The 15,591-nt window shown below is 36.5% G+C and overlaps 1 protein-coding gene across 3 annotated transcripts in view; it reads right to left on the bottom strand.

Moving 5' to 3' along the window:
• Positions 1-15,591, bottom strand: part of ATP8A1 (ATPase phospholipid transporting 8A1) — a 238,334-nt gene that overhangs the window by 126,625 nt on the left and 96,118 nt on the right. For all 3 annotated transcript variants that reach the window (XM_060110533.1, XM_060110538.1, XM_060110544.1), the window contains 4 exons: positions 12,205-12,277; positions 9,677-9,782; positions 7,999-8,081; positions 3,613-3,662 (listed from right to left, as the gene is read on the bottom strand). In XM_060110533.1, coding sequence (XP_059966516.1) covers positions 3,613-3,662; positions 7,999-8,081; positions 9,677-9,782; positions 12,205-12,277 — 312 coding nt within the window. The remainder of the gene's footprint in view (positions 1-3,612; positions 3,663-7,998; positions 8,082-9,676; positions 9,783-12,204; positions 12,278-15,591) is intronic.

The raw sequence follows: 15,591 nt of genomic DNA, 5'->3' as shown, positions 1-15,591 counted from the left end.
TTTGATATTCAAACATGGCTGATTTACTGTACTTCAAAGAAATTATCTCTTTTTTTGTCTATATGAACTTTTATAGCTTTTCTTTTCACACACACACACGCTGTATTTTATTTTTACAAGAGATAAATAAACTGACACCAAGCATTGTAAACGGATGACCACAACAAAAGCAACAATGATTGCAATTACCAAACACGAAACACACTCATACTATGTCATAATATTGACATTCAGTCCAGTAATCCTCCACTGTAACAGCTCCTTTACTTTGCAATGAAAATTGATTTGTATATTTTTTGCCTGAGTCCTTGTGGGATTTTTTTTTTTTTAATTCAAACAGAAAGTCAATTTTAAGTACACATCCAATCACACATAAAGGCAAACACTAGAACTTTAAAAACCCACTTAAGCCTTCATGACTATCATTTTTCAATGATTACTAGCAAACCACTGGCATCATGTAAAAAATCTAATTTATCTTGCAAACTCTAGTTAATGAGCACAAACAATTTAACATTATGTTGGCAGTATAGACAGATAAAAATTGTTAGTCAAACATACAACATCTTTTAATGCATTAGCAAAGAGACTGCAAGTAACAATGAACAGAGTAAACAGGTATGGCATTGCACAGGATAAGTCTCACTTGGAACCAAGTGTGTATAAGCATATTCTCTCCAGAAACTAGAGGTAAAAAAGACTTCTCAAGTGTCTGCATCTATTTGTGTTACCTTATAACGTTCTGTGGCTAAAAAACTGAGATGAGTCCAATATAGCAGTTAGATTTGGTGTCATAGCATACAGCTGGAGTTTCCTTCAGAAGTGTCTAGGAGTATTTAGTTCTCTCTTTCTCCATCTCTAATCCCCACTGTATTAATATCTCTGATCTTCATTCCTGTGCTTTAGGACTACATTTAATTGGGCCCCTTTTGTAATCACATCCAGGTATTCTATCTCAGCCCTTCATGATTCATGTCTCTCTTAATGCAGCTTTGATGGCATGGTCCCAAACTCATCAACTTTCTTGCTCTTTTCTTCTCCTGGCAAAACTCCCAAATCTTTGGTGAATAGGAACCCTTTCTGTGGTCCATCAGGGTAAGTGGACATTGCTGGAGAAAAGTCACCCAACCAGAGATTAGTAAACACACGGTCCCAACGTCACTGGGTGCTCCATGCTGCCTCGTCATCTACATTTCTCTAATAAGCTTGCTCTCTGTCTCCCCACAGGACTATGAGCACTTCTCCATTCCTCAGGTCTCCAATGTGCCCTTGTCATTCCAGACCCTCAGAATTTTTGCAGTCACCTTGATGGAAGCCTCCAACAAGAAATCCCTATTCTTTCTGCCATTAAAACCTGCACATTTATCCACTGTGGACCATCCTCTGCCTTGTTTCTTGATACCATGGAAGGAACACTTTCTTTCGTATCGGAGACCTTCCTTTCATATGTGCTGTGAATCTTCTCTCACCCTGTGTTCCTGGTCATCTCACTCCTAAAGCTGTGCTGCTCTCCCCTGAACTTGCATCTTTTCCTCCTGGAATGGATCCTTCTCCTCCTGGAATGGATCCTTCTCATCAGTACTGAAACAGTTCTAGTCTCTCTCCTGAGAAACTCACCCCAAACAACCCTTCCTGCTGAGCCACACGCATCCCTTTTCAAAGCTCTACTCCCCTTCACAGCTCAACTTCTCAAAACACTTGCCAGCCACGGTTCCCACTCATTCCCCAGTCACTCCCATCTTGCTTCTCTTTTCACCAGTTGTTGAATCTCTAAATCCAACGACTACTTTCAGCTTTGTCTTACCTAACCTTGTAGCAGTCTCTGACACAGATGACCACTCCCTCCTGGAAATTATCCTCTTCCCTTGGCTTTATGCTCTTACACTCTTTCTCTAATCACAGAGCAGTCTCTTTTGTTAATTCCTCTTTGCTAATCAACCCTTAGTTACTCGTAGCTCAATCTTCAGCCTTTTTTGTTTCCCTTACTCTATTATTTTATATCCAGGAGATCCAACTCACGTTCATGGCTTTTAAATACCATTTATAGGCCAATGACTACCAAATTTATATTTCAGCCAGAGGCTTCTATGTGTCAGGCCTCTATAACCAGTTGCCTACCTGACATCTCTATGTATATATATATATATCTCACTGGCATCTTAAACTTCAAACATCTCATCCTCAGCATCTATCCTGTATCCACCATTTGTGTAAACAGTATCTCCATCTACCCAGTCACTCATGCCAGGAACCCTAGCCCCTCCCCCTCTTTTCTCCTGCCACATCCAATTCATACCAATGGCCCCCTGACATCCCTGCAAAGGGTATCTGCATTCTATCAACTTCACTTTATTTTCTCTACCATCATCCTAGTCTAAACCACTCATGTCTTTCAGAGATTATTTTAATTCCCACACATTCACTTCTCTCACTTTTGTCCTTAAGCCTCCCCCATCACAGCATCCTGAAAGAGTTGCTAACTTTGCTTTATTTTTCTTCACATACTTACCACTTACATAGTGTTTCTAAGTGTGTGTTCATAAACAAACATATCCAAATGTTAACTGATACACTATTTATAATCTATTACAGACATAATACAAATAGGCTTAGGAAAAACAGTCACTTTGATGTGGAAAAAAAAAAGATGGGGGATACACTTTGAGAATATTCTATGACAGTTAATCATCCAACTTCTTCTTATGCATTTTCCTTGGAGCCTTTCAGTGCATACAAGTGAAAAAAAACACAATGTTTAAATAATAAATTAGATCCCATTACTTTTGATATTAACCATTGGCATGTGGTCACTCCTAACCAAGACAGCAACAAATGTTGGCACAGAAAAGAAAATGCCTCTTTTAGTTAGTGTACAGACTTGCCTTATGTAGGAAAAAGTTCAAGAAAAAAAGTGGACACATTTCTTTGAACAGCAGCATTACATCCTGGTTATGGCCTTGAAGATATTTTTAAGTGTCCTCTGAATGATGACACAATCTTTAAAGACCCTCTTGTCTGTAGCTGAGGGCATTTTGCCCCAAGAATGTAGGTTAGTTGGGAAACTACATAGTCATGTGGGAATAAAGAGCCAGAAACTCATAGAGATGTCACTGATCATAACGGAAGGCCTCTCTTATTTGACCTTAGGAAATAAAGTAAGTAAAATAATCTTTTTGCTTTCTGCCCTTGCCTACTACATGGGAACTGGTTTTATACCTAACAGAGAGATGGGTATGGTTTCTGAAATCCCCAAGACAATTATATGTTATAGTGAACACTTAATTAGAATGGTGGGTTCCTGACTCTGATTCCTTTTCATGCTACATAAATCTTGGCACCTCTAAGTATAACGATGTTTCCAGATCACTGTCTTGGTCCTATACCCCCTACAGTTGTGATGCAGACAGTTATGTTCAAAAATATTTTTATATTGCCTCTAGGAGTAATGCCTTACAAGACTCTGAAGAGTGCTGTTTATGATTTACTTACAGATATGACAATTAAAAATTCCATTGAAGATTTTAATTTAATATTTGGTATAAATAAATTTAGTTAAATAAAAATGGAAGGAAATTTATGTCATACATACAAACCACAGAGCAGATGTTTTACCTGGTGAACTCCAAGACATTGAGCAATTCGTATCTTTCTTCCTGCCCCAGCTATGAAGAAAAGGAAAATTTGATTACATAGAGTTGGCATCTTTGGCTTCTTGGAAATAAACCCTAGTCATGAAATTTTAATGTAAAAAATGTCAACACAAACAAGTTGTCCCTTCTGAAATACATCATCTTTAATTGAACTTACTAACTTTTCAAGTTAAGATGGAAGACTGAACATACACATTTAATTTTCATCCTTCCCAAAGCCCCATCAAAACTATAGAAAAAAAAAAAACCCACTTAAGGAAGAAACTTGCAATGGCAGGAAAATAAGAGAAGAGAAAATAGCACGAAAAATGTGGAAACCAGAAACCAGATCAGTGAGAAACACATCCTTAGCAGATACAAGAAGTTTCAAAGCCTGCAGTAGCCATGGGAAAAGCTGAGAACCAACCCTATTTGTACCACATAATCCCTAAGAGGCTTAAGGAAGTGGAATAGCAGGTAGCTCTAGAACTGGGAGGAAAGAGAGGGGCCTAAAATGGGAGGACTGGGAAAGAGCTACTAGAAAAGCAGCTCTGGGCACTGGCTCTTCCTGCATACTGGCAGAAGACCGAGGCTTTGCTCTATAGAGGGTAAAACAGAGGCTCTTCCATCTAGAAGTTGACTGGCACACTTGAAGATACAGCACTGTTATCACATTTGTACTAGAGGCTAGGCCCCAATGCCCCCAACCCACTCGGCTCCCTACCTTCTGGCAGCCAGACCTTTCCAGGCAGAAATCAGAAAATGAATCTCTGGGGAATTCACAAGACCAAGAGAAGCCCTAAAGGTACAGACAACCATGACTTCCCAAAGGAATCCCACCAGACCACCCCACAGTGAAGCCCAATGTTGACAAATACCCTCATGCTCAGAACTGCCATACCAGCTTTGATTCAAGTTCTTCACTCTTAACCATGAGAAAACCAAAGATTAATAGATATTCAAGGACAGCTATTAACATGGATCATAGATACCCAAAACAAATAGATAAGAGCAATTTGGAGGAAAGAGAATTCAAAAAGAAAACATCCATGTCGGCCTGTGGAGTGTCAGGCTCTGGGTTCCTTGATGGACTTGAGGGGCTGGTAGACAGGTCCTGGATGCCTCTTCCCTCCATTGCAACACCAGAATGAAGTGGTTTGTCATATGCTTTCTATGGGCATTTTCTGTTGTCTCACTGGAACTGGATTACTGTGGCTTCCTGATGGCATAAAACTTTTTGCAGTGTTTTATACCTTTGGAAATATTGCTGTACTCTCCACTATATGCTTTTTAATGGCATTCATGAAGCAAATGAAGAAAATGTTTGAAACAAAAAGATGGCTTGTACAATTGTTATGTTTTTGTGATTATTATTTAGGTCCTGTATACTGCTCTTTGGTGGCATAGGAGGAGACTGGCCTTATGATTCTGCATTTTGAAGCTCTTGTCAAATATCTGGCATAGTCTATTATACATCCCATATGCAAGTGTTGCAGTAATTAAATGCTATTCTTTTCTCCTAAGTGGAGAATGGGAAACTCTGGAAAAGAACATTGAAAATTGATATTTAATTTTTGGTGAGGTATCACTTTCCCACTGCAATAATCAAAACAACTATAATGGCAGCTTAAGACCACTTTATATTCCAGTAAAAACCATATGCTTATTTAAACTGTTAAATGCTTGTAATTGTTTAGAAAAGAAAACGTCAAAAAAACTATCATTATTCCTCCCAGAGAAGAAACAACAATAAGTACAACAAGTAAGTACAACACCTGTGAAACAAGAACAGGTACTATTAAAAAAAAGAAATATTGAAAAAACAATAAAAGCTTCTAGAAACTAAAAACATGACAGCAGAAATGAAAAGAAAATCAACAGAAGTCTAAGAAGATAAAACGGAGGAAAACTTCCAAAAAGTAGAACAAAAAGGCAAAGACATGAAGAGCAGGACAGAAAAGTTAAAAGATGCATTCAAGAATTCTAAAAAGAGAGAGCAGAGGAAAAAGAGGGAAGGAAAATAAATAGACTCACTCAAGAAAATTTTCCAGAATGGAAGGATATTGATTTCCAAATGGAAGAGTGTCCACTCAGTGCTCAGTACAATGGGTTAAGATATTCCCACTAAGGACACTGTCATGAAATTTCAGAACTCTTGGGACAAAGAATATCCCACAACCTTCCAGAGAGAGAGGGGTGGGCAAGTCACAAAGACTGGAGTCACAGTGGCTTCCGACTTCTCAATTAGGTGTACTGGAAGCCAGGAGACAGAGGAACAGTCAAAATTCTTCAGGAAACTGATTTCCACCCTGGAGTTCTACATTCAGCCAGACTACCAATTAAGTAGAAAGATAGGATAAAAAAAGTTTAGACTTGAAAGGACTAAACAAAACAAAACAAAAAACCAAATAACTTTCCATGCACCTTTTCTCAAGAAGCCAATAAAGAATGTGTTCCACGATAACAAGAGTTAGCCAAGAACAAAGAAAATATGGGATCCAGGAAACAGAAAATCTAACACAGAAGAGAGGTAAAGAAAGTCCCCAGGGAGACAGGAAAGCGATTCCTCCTGACAGCCACGAGTAAGACTGAACTGTCCACCAGGGCAGCTTGGAGCCCTGAGTCAGGAGCTAAGTTTACTGAAGGCTGTCACTACTGTGACTTCTGCTTCTCTAATAACACCTTTTCAATAGGATGAAATTGACAGAAAATGTGTTTTATCAATACCAGTGAGTTTACTAAGAAAGAAGTTTTGACTTACAGGAAATAGAAAGTCCAAAACAGGAGACAATCAAAAGGAATTCCAAGTGCCAGAGAAGCAGGAAAAACTGGCCCAGACCAAGGAGAATGGAGGACTTCTGGAGGGATGTCTCAGGGAAACAACTACCCACTGGCAGATTATCTGGTGTAATTGTACCAATAAAGGTGCACTAAGAAGGTATGGAACAATTAGTAGTAGGTAGAAAATCAAGCAATTGGAAAAAAGACAAGAGATTCATGTTTAGGAAATAAAGAAAAAAATTTATTTTCAGGAGATAGTTTTGTATCTGGAAAGACAATATTAAAAAAAAAGAAAATAGGGACTTCCCTGGTGGTGCAGTGGTTAAGAATCCGCCTGCCAACGCAGGGGACACGGGTTTGAGCCCTGTTTCAGGAAGATCCCACATGCCGCAGAGCAACTAAGCCCATGCACCACAACTACTGAGCCTGCGCTCTAGAGCCCACAAGCCACAACTACTGAGCCCATGTGCCACAACTACTGAAGCCCACTGGCCACAACTACTGAAGCCCAGGCACCTAGAGCCTGTGCTCCACAAGAGAAGTCACTGCAATGGGAAGCCCGTGCACCACAACGAAGAGCAGCCCCCGCTCGCTGCAATTAGAGAAAGCCTGCATGCAGCAACAAAGACCCAACACAGCCAAAAATTAAAAAAAAAAAAAAAAAGAGTATGCATTCCTCTGTGTCTGAATTTTTTTTCCCAGTATAATGTTTCTGAGATTTATTAAGGCTCTTGATGAATCGATATTTTACTCTTTTCTATGGTTTAGCTATTCCATTGTATATTACAATTTGTTCATCCATTCGCCTAGTAATGGATATTTGATTTGTTTCTAGTTTTTGGCTACTCTGAATACAGCTGCTATGAACATTCCATGACACATCTCTCTGTGGACATATGCTTTCACTTCTCCTGGTTAAGTATGAGTGCAACTGCTGGGCTGGGTGCATGTTTACCTGTGTTGGAAAACTCTAAAAGGATTTCCAAAGGGATTGTACCATCTTGCACGTCTACTAGCAAAAACAGGTGATCTACTTGCTCTGCGTTTTCGTTCACATTCGGTGCTACCAATGTTTTTAATTTTACCTTTTTTGGTGGGTATGCAGTAGTATCTCATTGAGACTTTAATTTGCATTTCCCTGATGACTGATGATGTGTTCTCATGTGCTCACTGGCCATCTGTATATCTTCTTTTGTGAAATGTTTGTTCAAGTTTTTTGCCCATTTAAAAATCTGGGTCCAAATACTTGTTTAACCAAATATTGTAATATAATTATAATACTATTGGGAAGGGATGGTGAGTCAAGAGAAATAACTCCTCATTTAATATAACTGAATAGGAAGTCAGTAGATATGTCTAAAATTGAAGAATCAACACATATATCATTCATCAAACATTAAAAAATATATATAAGATGTGTAAATGTCTGAAGAAATAGCTAAAAGAATAGAAAGTTTTTGCTTCTGGAGAGGAGAACTGGAGCTGGGAACCTCTATTCTATTTTGAGCTTTTTTGGTATTATTTTATCTTTGAAGCTAAGCATATGTATTACTTTGATAAAAACCAGACTTAAAAATAAATAACTTACTGAATCTATAATCACTGAGTCAGGTGTTCTTCCAGTGAAAACAAAATTCAGTTGCTTGGCTGCTCTGACCAAGGCTCCTTCATCTGTTTTAGGAAAACAGGACAAAGCAAATGTACAGTGAAAAAAATTACCCCAAATACGAGAGAAAGACATTATTGCAATCCAATTTTCTGCTTAATTTTAAAAAGAATTAAAATTATTTTTATTCTGGCTCCTTTTACTGAAATCCACTTCTTTTAAAATTATATGACAATGCCAAAGGAATAAGTAGAATGATCTTAAGAATCTGAGACATGTATAGACCCCAGAGTCATATTTCTGAAGATTAAGTCCCACTGTTAGCCAAACATACCTAAGAAGGATAATTAAATATACCCCTTGGTCCAGCATATTCTCTAGAAAACTTTTCTCAAAATGAATGATGCATAAAAAAATGAGGAAATCCTACATTTGCCAACAACATGGATAGACATGAAGGCATTATGCTAAGTGAAGCAAGCCAGACAGAGAGAGAAAAATACTGTATGATCTCACTTATATGTGAGATCTAAAGGGAAAAAAAGAAAACAAACCCCAAACTCATAGAAAAAGAGATCAGATGTGGTTAGCAGAGGTGGAGGGTGGGAGAAGGGGGAACTGGAGAAAGGTGATTGAAAGGTACAAATTTCCAGTTATAAGATAAATAAGTACTAGAGATACAGTGATATATGTAAATTATTTCTTAATAAAACTGGAAAAAATGAATGGCACGAAATTGCCTTCTTAAGTTTTATCCTTTTCCTCCTAAAATGTTTAATGTAGAAAAACTAATACTATTAATGTTGAGGGGTCAATTTAAATGGATATAAATGAACTGATGCTTTGTTGTATTATATATTATTTACTTACATCACCCTCTTACATCAGAACTTCTTGTTTCTTAAGGAAGGGTGTGGGATAAAACATTCACATAGTTTCTATCTTAATGATATGAGATGTATCTTATGGTTTTTAGGAATTTGGTACATTCTACAAGGTCGCAGGTGCTGGTTTATAATACAGTTTAAAACACTTATTAAAAAAGTTCCCCAAAGTGTGTTCATTCTTTCTTGAAATCTTACAATCATCAAATTGACTATTTACCCAATTTTTCATTGAAAATAAGCCTAAGTATTAAATAATGATAACTGTGCTAATACATATTTTATGGAATCCCTTCAAATGTGTAAAACTTTTCTCATCCAATAAATACACAATGAACTCCTTGATTATCATTTCCAAAAGAAAGCAAAATTGGTATTCTAAAATGCGCACTATTTAAGCAAACAGATCTTCCTTTTCCTGTCTGCTTATGTGCAAAAACAGTTTATGACTAACAGTTTATTCTTAGTTATTTATAAAGAAGGGAGAATTTACTATGTGTATATATAAAGTACCGTTTTTTTTACTTGTGTGAATTTTGTTATTCAAATTTACATGTAATTTATGTCATATAACAAATGTTACACAAAGTTATATATTTTTAAATATATATATATTTAATTTTGAAAGCCAAGGTTTATCTAATTAGTAAATAAAATTTGTAATCTGAAAAACATAACTTGTTTATTTTACTTCTTCAAATTAAATTTTTCGGAACAATCTCAAATTTCAGAACAATTTTCCACCAAGAAATACACCACAATTGCTTCATTTGTACCTGGAGATGCTGCCTGGTAAATAATCTTATCACCTTCTCGCTCTGGTACTGCTGTGTGACAAACTGCCATCATTGTAAGAAATTCACATATTATAGGTGCAGTTGGCTGTAAGAAATAAACACATAATTTAGCCACTTACGTTTAAACATTTGACACTAATGATAGTAATACTACTTCATGCATATTTACTAAGAGTGCAGCTGTTAAATATTGAAGGTGTGAAAGTCAAGAAGCCAACAACTATTATGAAGAAAAAATATTTTTAACTAAAATCATTCATTATTGCACCCTCTCATTCCTTTTCTAAACATTTATATAAGACCACTTTGTCTTGTTAAATAGAAACAGTACAGCAAAAAAGGTGGATATGGTTGAATCTTGTTATTAAGGACAGGAGAGACATTCTAAAATGTTCATTTACCTAGTTCTAATTCCTGATCAGATCTAAATTTTAGGCATCTACTCTTACTGTGGTTCCACTACTTTGGGTTGAGGTGACGATGGCAGGGGATTCCTCTGTAAGGTTTGTCCTCTCTTTTTGCAAAAATGGCAACCTTAACCTGATACACGTTTTACTAAATAAAAAAGGATTGATTGAGAAGTCCTTTGTACAATGGACTCTCATGGCCTGAGGAAGACAAGATCCTTTCTGCAAGAAAGCAGTCAGATTTTTAAAATTAAACATCTTCTTGTCTGGTTCCTGATGAAGAAAAATGTCATTCGAATTAATAAAGGAAAAATATTCCTCTATGCTCTTGGACCAAAAAAGTGAAATGACTGGAAAGGTAAATCAGAACATTATTTGAAAAAAAACTGTGTTAAGCCTCGAAGAGCAGACAAAACAGACAAGGTCCCTGATATGTGAAGCTTTGACTAGTGGGGAAAACAGAACATAGATAAATAGTACACAAGTATTATTTATTTATAGTGTGAAAAGGGCTTCAAAGGATAAATGTGCAAATATCATATAATATGATATAGGCCAGTCTGTGGTTGTTCTCATGACAATGTGATCTTTAAGCTGTTGAAGTTTTAGCCTCATGAAGAACTGAGCACAGTTTTCCATCAAGCAGGAATCACACATGACTGAAAAGGTCCTAAAGGAAGAAAGAATGAAGTGTGTTTGAGAAAATAAAAGAAAGCCAGTGTAGCCTGAGGAGAAAGAAAGGAAGGGTAGCTCCAAGTGAGGCCGAAGACTTAGGCAGGGGCTGGACCATGTAACTTTGTAAGTTGAGAGGGAAGCCCTCTGGCATGGTTTTAAACAGGAGAGTGATGGGACTTGATTTACATTTGCATCATTCCAGCTGCCATGTGCAACAAGAACTGGAGGGGGGTAAAAACGGAAACAAGGAGAATGGTTAGGAGGCTGCTGTAATTCACCTGGAGGATACCAGTAGTCTGGACTGGGGTAGAGAAAGTGAGAATGAAGTGAAGAAGACATTTAGGATATATTACAGAAAGTCATATTGACAAGGGGTTAGTGAGTCATTACAGATCTGGAGACGGAGGGGAAGGAGGTATCAAAAGCAACCCTAAGTTCCTAGAATGAGTAATAAGACAGTTAGTTGATGGTGCAATTTACTGAACCTGAGAACACAAGAGGGAAGAGGTGGGCCTAGGTCTAGATTTTGTGCATCTGGAAGCTCATGCTTTGTTGAAGGCAAAAATAACCACATGAACACATTGCTAGGGCCCTGCCCAGGGGCAGAGGTGGTAAGTCCATCAGCACTAGGAAGGGACTAGGTTTTGGGGTGATGAGCATGAGTCCAAGTTCTGACACATTGAGCTTGAAGCGACTGTGAGAAAAAATTGGGGGTTTAAACTTAGGAGACCATATCGTTTGATTGGATGGAATTTTAATTAAGTATCAGTAACTTTCATAAGTGGAATGCTCACATTGGGTGGCAGAAGTCCGAAATTCTTATTGTATAGATTTAGCACTGGCCTATAATTCTGAGCAGGAAATTCATTTCTATAGATGTTTTGAAATTGTTAACAATGAGTTGTTTCATACAAATAGAGTTCTAGAATTAAGATATAATATTTTTATTTTTATTTATTTTATTTTATTTTATTTTATTTATTTATTTTTTTGTGGTACGCGGGCTTCTCACTGCTGTGGCCTCTCCCGTTGCGGAGCACAGGCTCCGGATGAGCAGGCTCAGCGGCCATGGCTCACGGGCCCAGCCGCTCTGCAGCATGTGGGATCTTCCCAGACCGGGGCACGAACCCGCGTCCCCTGCATCGGCAGGCGGACTCGCAACCACTGCGCCACCAGGGAAGCCCTTAAGATATAATATTTTTAAAAAACAGAATGTTGATTAGTGACAATTATTAAAACTAAATTTCTAACAACCATGAATTCATGTTGGCCAAGTAAAAAGAATTTAGAGATAATAGATTTTGCTAATTATTAGACATGATCATGAAACTAAAAAAAGGAATATTTAAACATGGAAGATAATTCAGAGAAACACTCATTAGTTTTCATTTATTAATGAAAAGATAATAGTATTATGTTGCTTACATGATTATTTTGGAGGTTTTCCAGCAATGATGAATCACTAAATGTTTTCTCATCTCCAAACTGTGAGCTCTGCCTAAAGGGGAAAAAAATTGGAGCAAACTTGGTTCATTTATACAAGCCCACTGATCTGTTTGTAAGTTACTTTTTCAAAAAATTTTTTGAATTTTATTTTATTTTTTTATACAGCAGGTTCTTATTAGTCATCCATTTTATACACATCAGTGTATACATGTCAATCCCAATCTCCCAATTCATTCCACCCCCACCCCCACCCGCTGCTTTCCCTGCTTGGTATCCATGTAAGTTACTTTTAAAATAAATCATTATGCCTGCAAACTCTTAATAGATTAAATATAATTTAGTCTGCATTTCTAAATAAGACATTACAGATTTCATGACTGAATCATAAAATATTTTCAAACATTCTAAAATGTGAAAGTCTTTTGCAGTGTAATGAGTCTTTTACAGTTCATTTTCCTGGGGTAAAATTATGTTGTAGTCACATGAAATTTAAAAAAATTAATTTAAAAAAAGTAACAAAACTGCTGAAGTACCTGGAATTGAAATTTTCTACTTCCAAAATTTTTCCAAGTTTAAAAAATTTTGAGAATTAATGGAGGTATTATAAAAATAATATTCTTTTACTTTAGCCATGAGAAATTATGTGAAGTGACAAATACCACATGATTATCATATGAAACTAAAATAAGAATAAACTGTTTACATATTTCATCAACATCTATCTATCACTAACAAATACCTGATATATTTATGTACATATCACATTTACTCTGTATATAAGGAGAACAAACCATAAAAGTGTATGGGGTTTTGTGTTGTGGTTGTCTTCAGATCAGCAAACATGAACTCCATATGAAACAAATCAAATCAGAATTGCCTTTATAACCTAGCTATTACTAGTCTCATAGCCATGCGATTTAATATCAAAATGCTGAGATTCAAAGGAAGGACAAGAAACATTTACGTGGAAGTGTCAAACCCCAAGGGTATACTTTTCAATGTTCAGTGAAAATATATAGATAAAGCTTTTGCGCACAGATGGAAATATCAGAAATCGCTGAGGAAAAAAATAACATGTTCAATACTAAATAATCTTAATCCAGAAAGCTTTTTTTTTTTTTTTTTTTTGCGGTACGCGGGCCTCTCACTGCTGTGGCCTCTCCCGCCGCGGAGCACAGCCTCCGGCCGCGAAGGCCCAGCGGCCCTGGCTCACGGACCCAGCCGCACCACGGCCCATGGGATCGCCCTGTACCGGGGCACGAATGCAGTCCCCTGCATTGGCAGGTGGACTCCCAACCACTGTGCCACCAGGGAAGCCCCACCTCCTCTAGTTTTAAAGATGAAAGGAAAAAAATCCAAGAACTTTTAAACAACTTATCAATGGGTGGACAGAAAAAAATTAACATACATTTCTCCTCCAAGTATTATCATTTCTTAAAAATAGTTAATTATTCAAGTCTCTATAAAATTTCCCTATTATTTATAAAATGTATTATTAATAGTTCTTAGTTATACTTCCCCACTTATTATTAGATAAATTGAAATGTCAAGGAATATTCACAGTAACATCTTGCATGTGGAGATCTATTTTCCCTCTAAAGAATTCCAGGCTAAAAGCCTTTATAAATCTGAAGATATGTCTTATTAATCTCACCAGTAATTCTTTCATTTCATAAATCACAGTTAACACAATTGATAAAACTTTCAAATGTATTTATAACAAATAACACTAGATATGCAATTGAAATATTTATTAATACATGGACACATCCTGCCCTCTATTCATCAGTGAAGCCTTCTGACAAGGATAATGCTAAATAACTCTTCTCCCAGGAAGCAGCTTCCTTTCCAGGATCATAAAAACCACCAGCAATTCGTCTGCTAATCACATAGCCTGGGCTGGATAACTCAGGCATGGAGCTCTCACTACCCGTCTCCAAAATCTCACAAAATGTTCACTTTTAGTAAAAGTAAACATAAAATTAGGAAGCTCGAGTCATTGCAAAATAAGGACCAACTGCATTAAATGTAAAATAGTTTTAACTGTTAGTTGACAAAGCTATATGAATCTGGAAACTGCTCACAAATAAAAGTGCAAGCCAACATCTACATTTTGTTAAAATTTTCCATAGAAGTTTTCAAGTGACTCTTTGCCTCAAAAGGAGACAAAGAAATTATGGTGTTTTTCAAAAAGTAATAAGGCAGGGGTTGTAACATTAGGAAAAGAGAAAACTGAGCAGTTAACCCACAATGTCATATAATTTGCAGCTTCTTGTAGGCTGATTTAAAAGCTGTGATACATTGTAAATAATTATTTCCTGATCATCCTAATATGAAGAATCTATTTTTTATAGCAATAAAAATTGAGAAGATTCAGAATTTTATGAATAAATATAAATTAGAATAAATATGGCCTAATCAGTATTAGTTAATTTCTTTCTTTTTTTTTTCCTTGGCCGTGCTGAGGGGCATGTGGGATCTTAGTTGCCTGACCAGGGATTGAACCCTTGCCTACTGCATTGGAAGTGCGGAGTCTTAACAACTGGACCGCCAGGGAAGTCCAGTATTAGTTAATTTCATACATGACAGTGTGGACTATGAAATCATGTCAACAAGAGAGTCATCAGAAAAAAAGGAAAAAAGTTCAAGCCATACCTTTTACCTTAAACCAATGGGTGAATGACTTAATAAAAGTACTAAAGTGATAAATAATTATTTTTAACTAAGTTAAAAAATAACTTAGGAGTAGAAAAGGCCTAAGTATTACACATAATTCAGAAAAACAAATAAAGAAATCTGACTGTATAAAACTAAAACATTTCTGCATAGCAAAAACTATTGCAAGCAAAGTCAAAAGTAAAATGACAAACTGGGAAAAAAAATATTTCCAACACATATAATGAAGATTATTTCACTTAAAATAAAAAGGACTCATAGAAAACAATAATAAAACAATCAACAGTGCAGTAGAACAATGAGCAGAGGATATAAACACACAGTCCACAAAGAAGGAAATACAAGTGGCTTTAAATGTATATTCAATTTTACCTCATAATGAGAGAAATGAGATTTAAATGTATGAGTTTGGCAGAAATAAAATTTGACAGCTCTGCTGCTATGATTATGGGAAAACAGTTAAACCATCTATCATCGGTGAGAATGAAAATTGGTGCAATTTCTAAAAAGGGATATTGGCAATTTCTATCAAAATTTAAAGTGCATGTAATCCTTTGATCCAGAAATTCCAGTTCTAAGAATTTACACTACCTGGTGCAAAATGCTGTATGACCAAATTCATTCTTTGCAGCGCATTTTTAATAGCAAAAGATTAGAACTAACCCAAAGTTTATTAGGATTGTTGCTTAA

Source organism: Mesoplodon densirostris, chromosome 1, assembly GCF_025265405.1.
Source record: "Mesoplodon densirostris isolate mMesDen1 chromosome 1, mMesDen1 primary haplotype, whole genome shotgun sequence".
Taxonomy (NCBI): domain Eukaryota; kingdom Metazoa; phylum Chordata; class Mammalia; order Artiodactyla; family Ziphiidae; genus Mesoplodon; species Mesoplodon densirostris.
The sequence above is the reverse complement of the archived record's forward strand: the minus strand, read 5'-3'. Positions and strand labels throughout refer to the sequence as shown.